Source organism: Varanus komodoensis, unplaced genomic scaffold (genome assembly GCF_004798865.1).
Source record: "Varanus komodoensis strain SLA01 unplaced genomic scaffold, ASM479886v1 scaffold12, whole genome shotgun sequence".
Taxonomy (NCBI): Eukaryota; Metazoa; Chordata; class Lepidosauria; order Squamata; family Varanidae; genus Varanus; species Varanus komodoensis.
In genome coordinates this window covers 10,356,674-10,372,994 of record NW_025335349.1, presented here as the reverse complement: position 1 = coordinate 10,372,994, position 16,321 = coordinate 10,356,674, and the positions used below count along the sequence as shown (strand labels likewise).

Genomic DNA, 16,321 nt, shown 5'->3' with positions numbered 1-16,321 from the left:
AGCATTAAAAGCAGGAATATATTCAAATGAGAATTATATTTATAAATACTTCTCTGCCTTGTTAACATTTTCTTTGAAAACCCTTTCCAGAAAGCTCTAGGGGAGAAACATCAAAATATTAAAATAGATGGTTTCAGTGAGGCAGACAATGAGCAGAATTGTCATTTTTGAAGAATACTGCAGAGACAGAAGTTCGTCTTGGGTGACTTTAGAAAGAGCTGAGCACATGCACACAAGTTTTTAAAACATACACTGTGCTTTGATTCCACAGAGAAATACTGATGTTGGCAGTTATAGAAAATGTCCAAAGCTGCTAATGCCACACTGAATGATGGAAACAATAGCATTTTCTTTGTTAAAAAAAATCCCACATGCCCAAGTGAAGCCAAGGACAGCATTCCTGATTTCAGACTCAGTACACAAGTGATAGGCCACAGGAACTAAGAGCTTCTGAGGGATCTTGAATACATGGGATGGAATACATCAGTGCCATATTAGCCTTAACTATGGTTAAGGCTAACCAAATTCCTGATGCTTAAGGATCCTGGCAAAATGGGAAGACTGGCTGTTCCTAACCACTCTTGCATATATATTCATTAATTGTTGTTAAAGACAGGAGGGAGAAATCTACTTCAGGAGGAGAAGTTATAATCACACAGTCTACTCTTCATCTCTTAACCTGATTTTCTAACCTTACCTAAGAGAGAGGGTGACTGCGCACATCGAAGGCCCAAAGTGAATTGGGCTTTGTTTTAATTATTTTGTAGTCTTGAGAATACAAAGCTGCATTTCTTGAACCCAGTGGAATTCTATACTACCCCACTCTGTGGTCCCTTCAGCTGCTGTAGGAGTCCAACTCTTAGCTTCAGCCAGCCTGGCCAGTTTTCAAAGAAGGTGGGAGTTTGGGGCAACAGGTTGTCCATTGCCTCTTCCTCTACCCCCTTCAGCCCTATATCCTTGCAACACTTTAGCACTAGCCTGGTGTAAATGAGGCTACAATGCTGTAGGAACTACAACCTCACCAGAAGTGGTTGTGAATCCTGCAACCTGCCCCCTTAGCAACATATGCCTCAACTATGTCCAGCTTTACCAAGTGATGTAAATATGCACATATGAACAGGCACACAAAATTCATTACATTCCTCTTGATAACTACTTGGGATCACATTCTCTTTCCTCAAACAATGTTACTAAACACACTCAATGTAATTTGCTTTAATTTAAGGTAACACAAGGATGCCCCAACAGTCTCACCTGTGAATCTTTAACAATACTAGTCACATCTGGCTGCATTTGGTTTGCAATACCAAAATCTATTAGTTTTAGCATTCCATCCACTAACAGAAAGTTTGCTGGTTTCAGATCACTGTGAACAATACCTACAAAATAAGGATTTTTTTTTTTCAGTTAGTCCAAACTAATATGGAATTCATTCCCACAAAAGAGCAGAGGGAGAAATTTAAAAGCCAAGGCATCTCCAATCTAGGCAGTTAAACCTGGGATTTTTGCAACACTGATATCTGATTGTGATTTGACTGCTCTACTCATTCTTCTCCAAGAAGTCCTTTACTTTCAGGAAGTGGTTTTGTTTTGTTTGCCAGGGCGGGGGGAGGGGGGGCATTATCAGGCCAGAATGTAGCTCTTGCACTTGTACTTCTTTCCCGTGCTTGGCCCTGGCCTGAGCCAAACTGAGAACAGGAACACTAGTGCTTTCTCTGCATTTCAAAGTATGTCATTCTTTCCACAAAGTACACACACCCACAAGCCACATGCACAGAAGCTGGAGTACATTTTGCACAGCAGGTACGCAGGCCACGTGTTCACAAGCCAGACTCGTGGACTTGCTTGGACTCCCTTCCTGCTAGACTTCATGTGAGCACTTGCCATGAGGCAAGATTAGGGCATAGAGAAAGCGTGCTGGAGTGTGTGGGCAGCCAAGCCAAGGAAATCTGATGGATTCCCAGGCCCAAAGTGGATTAATTGGTGCTCCAGCATAACCATTCCTAGTATGATAAGACCTAGCCATGTTGCTACATGCCTTAGTTAAATCTTGATAGGCCCAGTGTTGTTTACACTACATTGGCCTGCCCTGAAAACCACTTAGAAACTTAAACTAGTATAGAATACTATAGGAAAAATTTTTGATTGGACAAGATGCCGGAATCATGTGATCTTTATTAGCTTCACTGGCTGCCTATATTTCCAGGTGCTGGTCATTACCTTTAAAACCCTAAATGGCTTGGGACCCAGCTACTTGAAGGACCATCACTTCCCATGTGCACCCATCTGTCCTTCAAGAGCAGCCATTATGCCCCCTCCTCAAAGTTCCTGGATTTTTAAAACACAGTTAATTTTGCTTTTTTCTTTTCTTTTCTTTTTTTTTTGGGGGGGGGGGGGGGCTTGCTGGAAAGACAGTTGAAAAAATGCTTTCCCAATTCTCATAAAACAATGTAAGTTGCCTTTTTATGAAATGTACATCCTAAAAATTAATGACAAGTCACTAAGATTGAAAAATGTAACCAAAAATAGTCACTGTATTAAAAGCCAAATTGCATTAAAGCCCAAAAAGTCATTTGAGAACAGGTGTAATACTATTGTTTGAGGTCAAAGGTGTACTTAAATTGTTTAACAATTAAATGAGCAATTTATGAAGTAAATACATAAAAAGCTTGATATACCAATGTCTAGAAAATGTATGCACTTAAGTTTAATTGGCAAATTATGAGTAAGGAGTTGTCTTTTCAAAGACATGATTCAAAATTGATCTTACTTAGCCTTAAAGAATTATCTGTGAACATTTTTTGTGTGTTCATTTTTTTAGGAATGTTTTAACAGTGAGATAAGAGTGTGTGTGTTAAATTATGGGACAGTAGCTATTAGCTATGAAACAACCGCTGAAAAATCTGCTGAATTTAAAATGTGGGAGCTACTTATCAGAACCTCACCTTTTAAGCGGAATAGTCTACTCTATATATTGAATAGGGAATAGACTAGCCCTTAGAATAATATATCTCCTTTTCAAGACACTGCTACCAGAAATATTTAGGAAATTTATTTCCAATTAAGTTATTAATATCTAAGAATCTATTCCCAAATTCTATTTAACAAAAGTGTTTTATGTCATTTTATGCAAGTTATATTTCATTAGGATGTGCTATGTATATTTCTAATTTTAAAAAATGGATCAACCTGTTTTAGTTTGCTAATTCTTTTTAGTAGAAAACCAAAACTGAATGCACTTAAAATTATTTTTGGTATATGCTTGCTTTACCTGAAGTGTATCATCAGCTACAGGTAGTTAACTGCCTGCCAAAGGCTTCCTAAATACTGGAACTACTCTTTGAAAGCACCAGCAATGACCATATTCCTAACAGTTGGTGGCAACGCAGCAGCTTGTATTTGGAATTACCTGCCCCAAGAAGTTTATTTATTAATTAAATTTTTATACCACCCAAGAGCTGAGGTTAGGTCACCTTCCTCTTGAATCTGTATTTTACTGGCAATTGAAGACTTCTTACCCTTAAACAAGCATTTGGCTTTGCTACTTTATTTACTGACAGCTAGTTTTGCTTTTTTAGATTTTCATCTTTGCTATTGGTTTCATCTGGTTGTAAATATATTAAAAGAACAAATAAGTTGGCTTGTATATTTTTATGTTTTGTAAACTACTTTGAGCAACTTTCTTTTTCCATGGCAAAAATAGGATAGACATTTCTAATTAAATATCAAGTTCACTTACAGAATAAAGGTATTTTTATGATTAAATTAACTAAATACTATACCTAAAATGCTCAGTGCAATTGTTGATAAGCTTATTATTGGTATAGTATGAAAAATGTAATAAAAGAAATCTCTTTAAGCCTCTTACTAATCTCAAAAGCCTTATGCAGGTTTCAGTCAATGCTTCTATACATGCTCTGAATATTTATACATTTGATTTAAATTGTGATGGAGGAAACAATCCTACAGACATTGTTGAGGGGTCATAGGATGGTTTGGAACAGGGAACCAGAGCTTCACCACTGCCCCGCACCCTGCTGCACAGAAAGAACCATGCTAGCTACCGTTTGAATTGGGAAAACAACTTGGAGATGTGTTAGAATAGCCATTATGAGGGTCAGAGAGGAGACGGAAGCAGCCACAATATGACGTATCCTAAAGCTGCTCCAGCCTTCTTCCCTCCCCCTTTTCAAAAGCCTTTGCTAAACTGTTGAAAATGGCTGTTTAGCAAAAATGCAGAGCAATAGGAGCGAGGTGACAATTGCCTGCACTGCTCCTCCCACTCTGCAGTAGTACGAACCTCTGAGTTCAGGGGTGCATGGGATGGTACCCTAAGATTTTACTTTGCTGTAAGGTATTCAGTATTGAAGCACTGCAAACCTTAATGGGGTTTGCCTGCTGCTAGCTCCTGAATTCAAAATTTTAAACATTAACAGATGTGGATTACCTTGCAGGCCAAGCTGGACTCCAGTATGTACACAGATTGTGAAGATGGAGGGAGGGAGAAACATGTAGGCTAGGACACTGAGCTACTTATAACCCACCTAGAAGTCTTGATCTGAGATCATGTGGCACTAGAATTGCACAGAGGTGCTTAACTACTTAGAATAGTCTGGATGCAGTGGATTGACTGTGTGCTTAATTAGGCAGGTCACAGCAAAGGGGGTAAATACAAATGCAAGCAACTAGTGCCAGGCCTTTTGACTTAACCTGTGTGCCACAACAGAAACAGTGTGCATTGTCATGGTGTTGAGTATCTTCTGTACATTGCTTGGTACAATGCCAATTAAATTCATTTCAGTTGCTTGGTGTAACACAAGTAAGTGTAGGAAAATGGGTGAATGTTCACCAGTGACACTAATCAGGCTCTTAGCATCAAAGTTTCTAAACCACCTGTCTTTAGACCATGTCCTGAAACCAAATCAGCCAGTTAAAAAACCGAACAAATAGTACCCTGCCTTTGCAATGCCAACCCCAAATAATGCTCACCTGAGGTCAGTGCTTAAGTCTATTCAAGTTCAGGCAATGATTGTTTTATTTTCTTAGGATTTTTGAAACCTTGTCTAATCTGTTTGCATTCTATGGTTGCCATGTTATGCTTTTATCCTCCTCCTGCTTTATCATTATCTGGCTATTTGATTATATTGCCCCACTTGTTTATGTTCTTTGCCCACTATCAATGCTGAATGGCAGGGCAGAATTCTCCCAAAAGAAAAAACGGTGTTTATACATACCATGTTGGTGGATTGTATGTACAGCTTCCAACATGTTTTTCCAATAGCTCTTCCTTTCCCATGGGTTAATTGTCTTTTTCTTTTTAAGCCAGCTATTAAGATCAATATTTCCACACTCCATCACCATGTATATACTCTTCTCACCAATTTCACTAAAACAAGATGGTTATAAAAATGAAGTTATATTTCATAAAACAATTTGGGCAACAGGATTGAACTCATTCATAAAACATATACTCACTAGTCATAAAGTCGGATGATCTTATCACTATGCTGCTGAAGTTTGTTTAAGTGAGCAATTTCATTTTTATAGCTTTCTATAGTCTGTTGATCTGCGTCTTCTAGATGCACATATTTGATGGCATAAAGCTGCTTCTTTTCATCAAGTACTTGGAATACCTGGATTGGGGAAGGGCAGATATAGGAACATTAGATTTGTTCGCTTTAAAATATACTCTCAATATTTCTGCAATTTATTGTCATGGATTTCAAACTGTGAAGCAGACAAGGATATTAGTCCAGGACTGTATGTGTATGTCTTAAATACATGCACAAAGAGACTGCTGAGCTTCCTCTGTCCACATAAATACAACTTAGGAGGCTGTGTTCTATGTCCCACTTCAGTTAAAAACTCTGTGGACAACAGACCACTTTTTTAACCTTACCACCATCAGTCAGGTGTGTGCGTGTTTTTCAAACTCCTCTTGTAAAGATCCTTAAAACATGCACTCATTCATGATTTGCCTGCATATCACAGAAATGTATTTCCAACTGATTTGACTATTTCATTAGCATGGATGCTTGTGATTCTGAGTCTAAGGATGCAATCCTGACCTCCCAACTGAAAGGATACAATCCTATGGCTACTAGTTGCAAATCCATCTCTAATTTCACTGCCACAAAATAATCATGATAATTCCCATATCTGACATTACAAGGTTTTCTTCCTTTTAAATATTTTTTTCTAACAGATATGGATTATTTAACTCAAAATCTTTGAAAACTTGGCACATGGAAAAATCTAAATAATTTTCAGGCCGAAATCCTATGCACTCAGTAGTAAGCACGTTAAATTCAGAAGGACTGACATGCACAAGACTGATTTCTCAGCGAGCATGCACATGATTCTACTAGAGATACTTGAGAATTATGCCCATGACTCGTTCTGAGAAAACTGCATTCATTAAAACACACACAGATAAGCAGAAAAGTTACTAAATAATTCTAGCAGGCTTTTCTTTCTCTAAAGATAGATCCCTGCATTCTGCCTTGAATGTTTGGTAAGGAAGCACCTTACTGAACACACCTGGCTGTAATTATTTCTGCCATGGTGAAATTGAACACATTCCCTCCTCAAAGATACCATCTTCTCAGTTCCATCACAGCAAACTCATGGAGAGGCCATGTAAGAGAGTTTAGAGCTGATCTTCAAACAGGGAGAACATGAGTTCGGTTTAGGTTTACCACATAACCTTCAGCCACTCACTGTTACACAAACTAACTGCCTTGTTAGCGCTAATGTGGAGGGGGAAATAGGAGAGTTTATGAATCAACTCTTTAATCTATTTTCTCTTTGGCATTTAGTAGTAGAACCTTATCATGAACTCCTTGAAAGGAGGAGATACTAATACTGCTAAATAATAATACTGTCACCCACGTCTGGGAAAAGCTGAGGCTCAGTGCCTGTTCTTGTAGAGGTGAAGATTCTTAGGATGACAAAGAGATTGTTTGTCAAATGATCCATCCTCAAGAGAAAGAAGTTGAGACCAGAAAGAAGTTGCCACAGGATGAGGACTCTGGAACCACCACCACAATTCTCCCATGGGAGAGATGAAGAGTTACTGCCTCTAGGGCAGGACAAAGAAATGAGGCAGCCTCAGAACAACCTGAGCCGGGACGGAGTGTCAAGTTACCACCCACAGGACAGGATGCTAAGATGTCCAGCTCTGCCAATGGGGAGCCCAAGATCCTCAATGCGCTGGCTCGGCACCAAAGTCAGCTTCAAGCCCAATTGGACACACACAAGGGTTCTGTTCACTATTGGGTATAGTGCTCCTCCGTTTGGGTTGACACACAGAAGGGTTCATAAGGGAAGCTTTGGTTAATGAACAGTACATAGAGCTTAACTTTTGTACTTGACGTATGCTCAGAAGTTTGTACAACAATAAACAGAATTAACTAGGGAGAGACAAGTGGCAAATACAAACATATTAAAAACTAATTAACATTTGTTAAGGAATAATAAAGTGATTAAATATATATCTGTTAATGCTGAAATCCTGATGTATCCAAATAGCCAGCAATGCTTACTGCTATTGTGGTGGATTTATTTTTCCAGCTAAACCAGGTAAGGTCACCAGTTCTGATGGCATTCCTCCAGAGATGCTTCAAAGTAATATCAGTTGGCTGTCTTCTAGTTTCCTTATTTTCCTAAATAAACTATCGGGTATTATTCCCGTAGCTTGTTTGAAAGCCTTTATAATTCCAATGTATAAGTATGGTTATAAAACTAATCCAGCCAATTGTCACCTTATTTGTTAGTGACAGTAGGGAAGGCCTACACCAGGGGTCTCAAACTCAACTTACCTGGGGGCCACTGGAAGTAGAGTCTGGGTGAGGCTGGGCCGCATCAAGTATTCCACCACTGCATGGGGGAGGGTGGGCCGCTCATCCCGCATCGCTCCCGGAGGCCGACCCGGGCACCGCCGGCGCTTTGAAGGCCGCAGGGCCCCTCCCCGTGCCCCGCCCATTCTGGCAATTGGCCCGCGGGCCGCGAGTTTGAGACCCCTGGCCTACACCAATTACCTAGGCCTTAAGGGCATGCATGAATCAATAAGTATGACATTCTGGGAGAAGAACAGATTGGGCTAATGTAGAGCACCGGAAACCAAGGTATGGTTTTGGCACACCTAGCATATCATTATGCCACATCTCACTCTTGCCTGTGGAAAAATCCTGAACTTCTTTCTACTGATAAAAGATTCCTGATTCAGCCCTTATGCTCCAATACCTCTTCCCAAGCTATTGCAATATGAGATATTATCGAGATAGCCATTTCCCATGGAATATAAGACAAGGCTGTGTGCTTGCCTCTATTCTATGAACATGTATCTAGCACACTTTCCTAATAGGCTAGAGTGACTGCCTTCCTATGTTTGGACCTACTAAAGTTTTTCCTTTTTAAATGCAGATGACAAGGTCTTGATTTCCTAGACCAGGCTAGGTCTTAAGACTGATACACATGTTTACTGACTACTGTGAAAAAAGCTTACAATTACCAGTACAAAGTCTAAGCTAGCTATTTTCTAAACAGGCTAGATTTCCCTGCTCCATGTGATACTTTAGAACTAAACAAGTAGATATAAGCTTCCATCAGATTGTCTCGGGAGTGCAGAAGTGTGCAAAGTCAAGCAAAAATGGGGGGGGGGAGATACCCACTCTTTTACTAGGGGTGGGTGTTTTCTCTGTGCAGCCATCCAAGCTGTTAAGGCAAATATTTCACACATATTATATGGGGCAACAGTTTGGCTCCTGTGCTCCAACTATCCCCTTGAACGTACTCCATCTACTTTTCTGAGTTTTATTTGGCATACCCAACTGTGTCTCAGGAGCTTTTTTAAAACTAGAGGCTGAACCAAATCCAGGAAAGTGTTTGGTTTATATCCAAGTTATACACGTTTTAGCTTTCTGTAGACTGGTGCTTGCTACAAACTCCTTGGTCTTTAAGAGCCTGTTAGGTTCTTTTGAATTCCCTTAGTCAAAGGCTGTGATGAGTAAAGTCACCTCAGCAGAGCTCTCACTGGATTTGTTGCTGTCCAGGAATTCGGCTTGTGCTAAATCAATTGTAACAATGGTTGCTAGACACTGCTTTCCAGGACCTGAAAGGTGCTACCTGGGGATCATGTGTGTCTCAGTCTACAGGCTCACCAGTCTCCTTTACCCAAGAAAGGACACTCAAGACTCCCACATATAGGATAACATTTTGATGTTCTTGTCATCACGTCTGTAATTACCAGCAGAGTTTTAAGGCCTAAGCAGCTTTGATACATTTACATCATGTCCCATATGCAGCAGTTGTCACTAAATCAACTAAATTAAATTGTAAATCAAGCTGAATTACAATTTAATTGCTTACCTTGCTTGATCCTCCACTGCCAATTTGTTTCAACACAGTGTACCATTTTCCTTTAATAGCAATGCATTCATTTTGACGTGCAGAAGCTGGAATCTGAATAAATGAGTATATATTATAGAATGCTTTTCCCAAGGAAACTTGTCTGACACCAACACCATCTTTCAGCACTACAAAGGTGTATTATTTTCCCAGTTACATGGACTGTAGTTGTGCATAGTTCCTCTATGGTGTTCAATCTAGACTATGAGATTGGATGGTGGTGGGAGGGTGCGATTATGCATTGTAATGAACATTTTTATATTATATTGAAATTATGTTTTACACTGTTTGTTTTTATTGTGATACAGTTTATATTGCTTTTGAGTTTTTCACCATTATATTACATCACATTTTTTTACATTTTTACATTAACCACGCATGTGTAATTGGCTTTGAGACTGCTTTATATAGAATGAATCAATGCTGAAATTTTAATACAACAACTACAGGCATTTGGCTAATAGTCCCTCTATAGCTACATACATGTACATGCAACACATTATTGTTGGTCATCTTGTATAATAACTTCTAATTTATATTAATTTTGAACATGGTAGAGAAAATTTTCCAACATGTTGCAAATTAAGAGACCAACTGGCAAATTAAAAGACCAATATCCTAGCTCAATTTATTAAACACTGTAAGCTGAGGCCAGTATTAAAATATAGAAAGTGCTCTGCATCTCTAAAATGCAGGAAAGCCAGGAATATGGAAAATCATAGTATGTATAAGGAGAACTGTAGCAGGTTGCATTCAACATTTCTGTGAACAGCAATGTAGTGGCACCTGTACATATGCAATCAATCATTTAAGAGTCCTGAAGTCAGCATGAATTAAATTTTCACTTCTTAACTACTTACATGCCAGGATAATGAGTTTATGTCCACTATTTGTGAATCAATCCTTTCCCCCTCCAAAATAACTTATTTTGTCATTATTATTACCTGCAATCCTGTCTGCACTTGGAAGGGGGTTGATGGAGTACAAGGTCGCAAATATGAAAACTGGTTATACGGTGTGGTTGCCATACGCATGAGAAGATGGTCATTCGATACAACGGGAGTACTGAAACTGTCAGAAACAATCGTTACTATCCCTGCAAACTCAGTATTCAACTTTTCTGAGCACCAGTGCTGAAGGTTGAATATATACTTTTGAATTTTGTTTACACTGTTTTATAGCTTGTGGGACACAAAATTTGTGGGGTCATATCCAATGATGATGGCCTGGCCTTAGCAAAGCACATTTCCATTACAGGGGAAATGTTGGTTCCCTCTCTTCGTAAATGCAGCCCTCTGCATCAAAGACCGTTCTCTAGCAGAGGGTATCCAACCCACAGGTATCACTTTTATGCTCAGGAGAAGGGCATGAGCTTTAAGTTGGTGGGGATCAACAACAGTTTCTCTGACTTATGCGAGCCTAACTGCTTTGGGCTGAATAAGCCCCCATTGATTGCAGCCCTTAATCTTCAAATCTTAATTTGACTAGAGCTAGATCAAGAAGGTAAAACATATAAAGGCCTAAAAAAATATCTTACATTACACAGGATCCCTACTGACCATTTCAATATTTTATAGAATACTTTTAGTCTAAAGTTAGTATCCAAGCCATTTCTTCAACATAAGCTGCATATGAAGCACCTTGAAAATATTTCAGTCAATTATTATGCATACATACGCTATTATAAATAGGCGATACTGTGCTTAAACTGTACAAAAGAAAATTCTCACAGAATGCTAGAAATGAAATCTAATTTAAAGAAGGAACCACACATCGGCGCACACAAAGTTACCAGGCCATATATTCAGGCAAAGTGCCGCTGTTTGGTGTTGCAGCAATTAATGCTTGGCTGTTTCTCCTTGAAGCAGTCTCTGGTGGTGAAAATTTCTGCAAAGTTCGCTCTGGCGGTGAAAATCTTCTGGAGACTGGTAATGCTGAACATTCCAAGCCTGAGCTTTTTCCCTACAAAACAGGAAATCCTTTATATCACTAGTTCTCAAGCAAACACAGATAGTATAATATACCTACTTCCACTGATCCATATTTTCTACGGCCAATTTAAATAAAAATCAGTCTCTTGACTACATAACTGCTCTCTTCAAGTTTACTGTGTATGTTCAACAGTTTGTATTGCACCAGTATTTGCAAGCAGTCATCATTCATGCTTGTTTGAGCAACAATAGCCAAGCATAAAGTTAGGCTGGGAGCTTGTCACAAATCCTTGTCCAAACAGTGCTGCCTTCATTCAGTTCTAGCTTGCTAAGGAAGAGCCAGTACTGCATGGGTTAAAACAACTACTGCTTGCTGGCTAGTGACATGTTGCCAATGCCAAGTTTCAGTAACACCTTTTAGAGAGGCTTCATGGTTAGTACAGATTCAAACACAGGACTCTGTAAAGCAGATTTTGGCCTCTGTCTATGTATGAACTTGTTCCTGGGTAATGAAAGCCTGGCTGGAGGAGACACAATACACCAAACCAATCCCTTGGAAGAAATGAACCATTCTAGCAGCCTGAACAGCTTGATGGTTCAACATGGTTTGTTAAGCTGCTGCCATTGTCAACAAAGTATTTGGACAACTACTGACAAAGCCAACAATTTAACAAAACAGAATGCCTAAAACTTCATGAAACACACAAGATTACCTGAGAATTTCTCTCATGCATTGCTTCAAGTTGAGGCACTTTTTTTCCAGAGACAGGGCAATTTAATTTGAACTGTTCCTTTTCCTTATGGATGTTTCCAAGAGAAACTAAATGCTGCTGCTGTCTCCCCAAACAGCCTGAGTCCATGGTCCTCGGTTCTTCATGCTGTCCCTCAGTTTCTGAAACAAATTCACTTGTTATCACAACAAAACACCAGTGGAAGAGGCTGGAGCATACAGGGAAAAGGGAAGACCTGTTAATAAAGTGATGCTGATCCTGCTGATGGAGTTAGCTTTGTTAACAGAACGTGAGCTGAGATAAGAAAGTGGCTGGGAATAGGAACTATAATCAACATTAAAGAAAACAGGAGGCAGATATTCTGATAACATGACCTTTTGCAGAAGCCCTAAGTTACAGCAGAGGAAACACTGGGGCTCTAGGGTACTTAACGAAAACATGGCTCTCAATGTTAGCTTGTTCAGCTGAAGGAAAAGCCTTAGCTTCCCCAACAATACCCCACTCCCTTGTTTATCTCATTTTCAGCTAGGCCGAATATGCTGTAGCTACATCCATGTTTCACTAGAACGAATATCCCACAGCACAGAGTTAAAAGCTCCCTGGGAAAAAAACACTTTCATCAGTCCAACCCCATAAGAATGGAAGCAAACCTTTTCTTTTAACAGTACAACTGGAATAGTTATTCTTTAAGGTTAGTGTTGAATTGGTAGCTGCTTCTGAGCTTTCCTCATCTGACAGCTGCAGTTCTGTAACTCTTCTCCTTGGTAAAGGCTAAACAAAAGTTAAAAAGCAAAAATAAAACTGAGAAAAATCACAAACAGATTAACAAGGTTTATGTATTAACATTAGTTATTTACAGTGCTTTGTAGAAATGCTTACATTCCTCTTTAATTTTCCAGATTTTGTTGTATTGCAACCTGTGTTTCAGCACCATGCCTAATATTTATAACCCACTATTTCTTAAATGCTCAGGAACAGGCAAAAGTATTTTCCTATATAGAGTAAGGAAATATTTGACCTAGAATAATACCCAACAGCCAAATAACAACACAAGAACAAGTCTGCTTGTTTCAGTACACCATAGCTAAAACAAACTACTGTACAATTTATCTTGATTCAGACATAACATTGAACTGTGGTTACATAAAAATGGAAGCAAGAGTTTCTAGTCTTCGTCTGATGTCTACCATGAAGAGGAGAGGACAGATCAAGTCCAAAGCTTGTTCACATAATGCTAAAAAAAACCCCAAAACTGGTTAATGTTACATCCAGTATCTATACTTGTGCAGTTTAAAAAAACTCAAAAGAAGCTACCTGCAGCATAATAGCTTCATGAATAGTTAGAAACTTATGGGAAATGAAACCGACTCAGTTACTTTGTGAGTACAGACCCTACCTGTTTTTACACATTTAATATTAAGTTATTTTGGTTCTTGCTTCAGGATGTTACTAAATTTGTAATTGTTCTACACCAGTGCACCTACATTCTTATCAAATATAACCAGTGCTTTTTTTCTAAAAAAAAAAAAAAAAAAGGTGCCGGAACTCACATCTTGGGGTCATACTTTTATGCTAAAAAAGATTTTTGGTGTAAAGCCAGTCACTCTACACACACATAAAGCCAGTCACTCTACACATACATAAACATAATGGTCGCCCCCGCAGTAAGCACTCACTATCAGCACAGACACAAAAGCAGCCCCCAGGCACTATGTTAATGATGTTTGCTGCTGATCTGCTACACCTGACAGGCAATTCAAAATCACTTCGTAAAATCCATTGGAAAAAAAAGGTGCCGAAATGCCGTTCTGCGTTCTATGACAAAAAAAGCCCTGACTATAACTATCAACCTAAAACAGAACAATCAGAATTACCTTCAAGTCCTCTGGCACATATGGGTCACTTTCATTAGGATTTGATTCATGTAATGGCAACTGGATCAATTTGCTTCCAGATATTTGCCTAATGTTAATAAAACAATAATTACGTCAGACAAAGCTACAAATGGAGAAATAACTCTGACATTAGCATGGAGAATAAGTTAATCACAACTGCAAACTCTGTTAAAAATTGAGAGATTGCAGTTGTCACAGTATATGGTAGGCATGTCATGAGTGGAGACGGCTGGAGCCGGGGGTCAGACTAGATGGCCTGGGAACCCCTTCTGACTCACCCTGTTTCTATGTTTCTATATGAATTCCCATGAAGTAAATATTGTTCATACTAGTAAGAATTCAAATAGCATATGACAAATCAGAAAATAACACTAGGAATATACAAAAAAGCTAGTAAAATTCTATAATCACTTACAGTGTGAGGAAAAGAGCATATGTAATGTTAAAAACTACCTCAACAGTTTCAGAATCCTGCATATGTCCCTGTTTTTTTTAAAAAAATAATCCAGTTTAGCCCTGCCAAAAAAAACCTGTTTTGAAGGTTTAAACCAAGAGGAACTGAGAATGATGCAGTCTTCACCCATTTGTGCAAGTAAGTATCTTCGTGCAGCTTTACTTTCATTTGACAGATTGTCATTTGACAGCTATCAAGTGAAAGAAAAGTAACATATCTGAGGCATGGCTTTGTCAATGTCCATAGATAGTGCCTAATTTTACAGCAGGCACTTACTAGCACACTGACCAGGCAAGGATTCACATTTTTAGCAGTCAGAATTCTACATGTGTTCAACTCCAAATACCAATGGCTCCTCCAAATAAAAAATAACCCAAAAAGTGCCTATTTCTGGAGCACGTTTTTTTAAAAGGTAAGTGAACCAGTGAAGGCCACTCAAATATGCCACATGGACAATGGGGAAGGTTGTCACTTTGGAAATCCCAGAAAGCAATCTCCAAAGAGAGAGAAAAAAGCTCCCATGTCCACAAAAAGTCATTTTCACAATGGGCAGAGAAGGCTGATTCTGCAGTACAGCTTCCTGGAATACCTGCAGGAAGGCTGAGTGCAAAGGAGTGGGTGAACACACACGATGTTCAGTCCGATAACCTCTCAGGCACAGTGTAGGCTGTTCCAAGGACAAACAACCCACACTGCATAATTTAATTTAAATATTGAATTGTGCAAATTTATACTGTCTGAGAGAATGCAGTCCTTGACAGAAAAGTCATTTTCATTCCTGTTCATTAGCATGTTTTAATATAACCATACCTCTTTGGGACACTGGTCACACATGGCATGCTCATCTTCAAAGAATCATCTGTATCGTCATTCTCATTTAGTAATATGATAGGAACTCTCCCAAATGTGCACATCTAAACATTGAAACACACCAGAAGTTATCAAATACCAAAAAAGAAAACAACCCTCAAATGCAATATATAGAACAGAAGAATATCTACCTGGTTAGATTTGTTTAATTGCTTCAAGGGTTTGCGTCCACCCAAGACCAATTCAGTCTCTTGAGAAGAATCATTTTTTCCCCTGAAGATAAAAGGTGGGACATTATATGTGCAAAATGAAGTTAAAGCCAGAGAAAAAGTAGATTTGTGCAATGTTTGAAATTACTTACCCAGGACAAATGCTGGAAGCATTGGTAGTAACATCACCAGAATCAACATTTCTTTTCTTATTCAGGAAACTTTCAACAATATTGTATGAACTCAGTGCTGTAAATATGTAGTATTTGAAGATATCAAATGTAAAAAAAAAAATTAACCATAACTTACAAAAACTGTCTACTTAAATATTTTTAAAATAGAAGCAATGTATCAATTTTACTAAATTTCTGAAACCCTGTTGAGATACTAGTTAATTGGCTCCATTGTCATATTGCTGTAACAGTCAGGAAGCTTTTCCTGATGTTCAAATGGGAAGCTGGCATCCTATAACTTGAACCCATCACTCTGCGTCCTGCAGTCTGGCATGACCAAGAAAAAAAATCTGACTCTACTCTGTGTAGAGTCAGGTACTCAAAGAGTACCATCATATCTCCCCTTAGTATTCTCTTCTAAGCTAAATATGCTCATTTCTTCCAATCTTAGCTCATAGCATTTTGTTTTCAGGCCCTGCCATCTTTGTTGTCCCCCTTGGAAACCTTTACATTATGTCTGCGTTCTTCTTAAACAATAATGCCTAGAACCAAACACAAGAATCAGGATGAGGCCTAACCAATGCTGAATAGAGGGGAACTAATATTATTGGAAGTGATATTTCTATTAATGCAGTCTAATATTAGCATTTTCTTTTTTCGCAACTGCATCATTATCTTCAGTTTGTGATTTATAACAATTCCAGGATCAT

At 38.7% G+C, this 16,321-nt stretch overlaps 1 protein-coding gene across 1 annotated transcript in view; it reads right to left on the bottom strand.

Moving 5' to 3' along the window:
- TTK (TTK protein kinase) overlaps positions 1 to 16,321 on the bottom strand; it is a 35,927-nt gene that overhangs the window by 9,946 nt on the left and 9,660 nt on the right. The window contains exons 6-17 of the mRNA XM_044421639.1: positions 15,591 to 15,687; positions 15,421 to 15,502; positions 15,230 to 15,333; positions 13,945 to 14,032; positions 12,721 to 12,841; positions 12,053 to 12,231; positions 11,201 to 11,370; positions 10,353 to 10,479; positions 9,370 to 9,462; positions 5,476 to 5,633; positions 5,235 to 5,386; positions 1,255 to 1,379 (exon numbers count right to left, since the gene is read on the bottom strand). Coding sequence (XP_044277574.1) covers positions 1,255 to 1,379; positions 5,235 to 5,386; positions 5,476 to 5,633; positions 9,370 to 9,462; positions 10,353 to 10,479; positions 11,201 to 11,370; positions 12,053 to 12,231; positions 12,721 to 12,841; positions 13,945 to 14,032; positions 15,230 to 15,333; positions 15,421 to 15,502; positions 15,591 to 15,687 — 1,496 coding nt within the window. The remainder of the gene's footprint in view (positions 1 to 1,254; positions 1,380 to 5,234; positions 5,387 to 5,475; positions 5,634 to 9,369; positions 9,463 to 10,352; positions 10,480 to 11,200; positions 11,371 to 12,052; positions 12,232 to 12,720; positions 12,842 to 13,944; positions 14,033 to 15,229; positions 15,334 to 15,420; positions 15,503 to 15,590; positions 15,688 to 16,321) is intronic.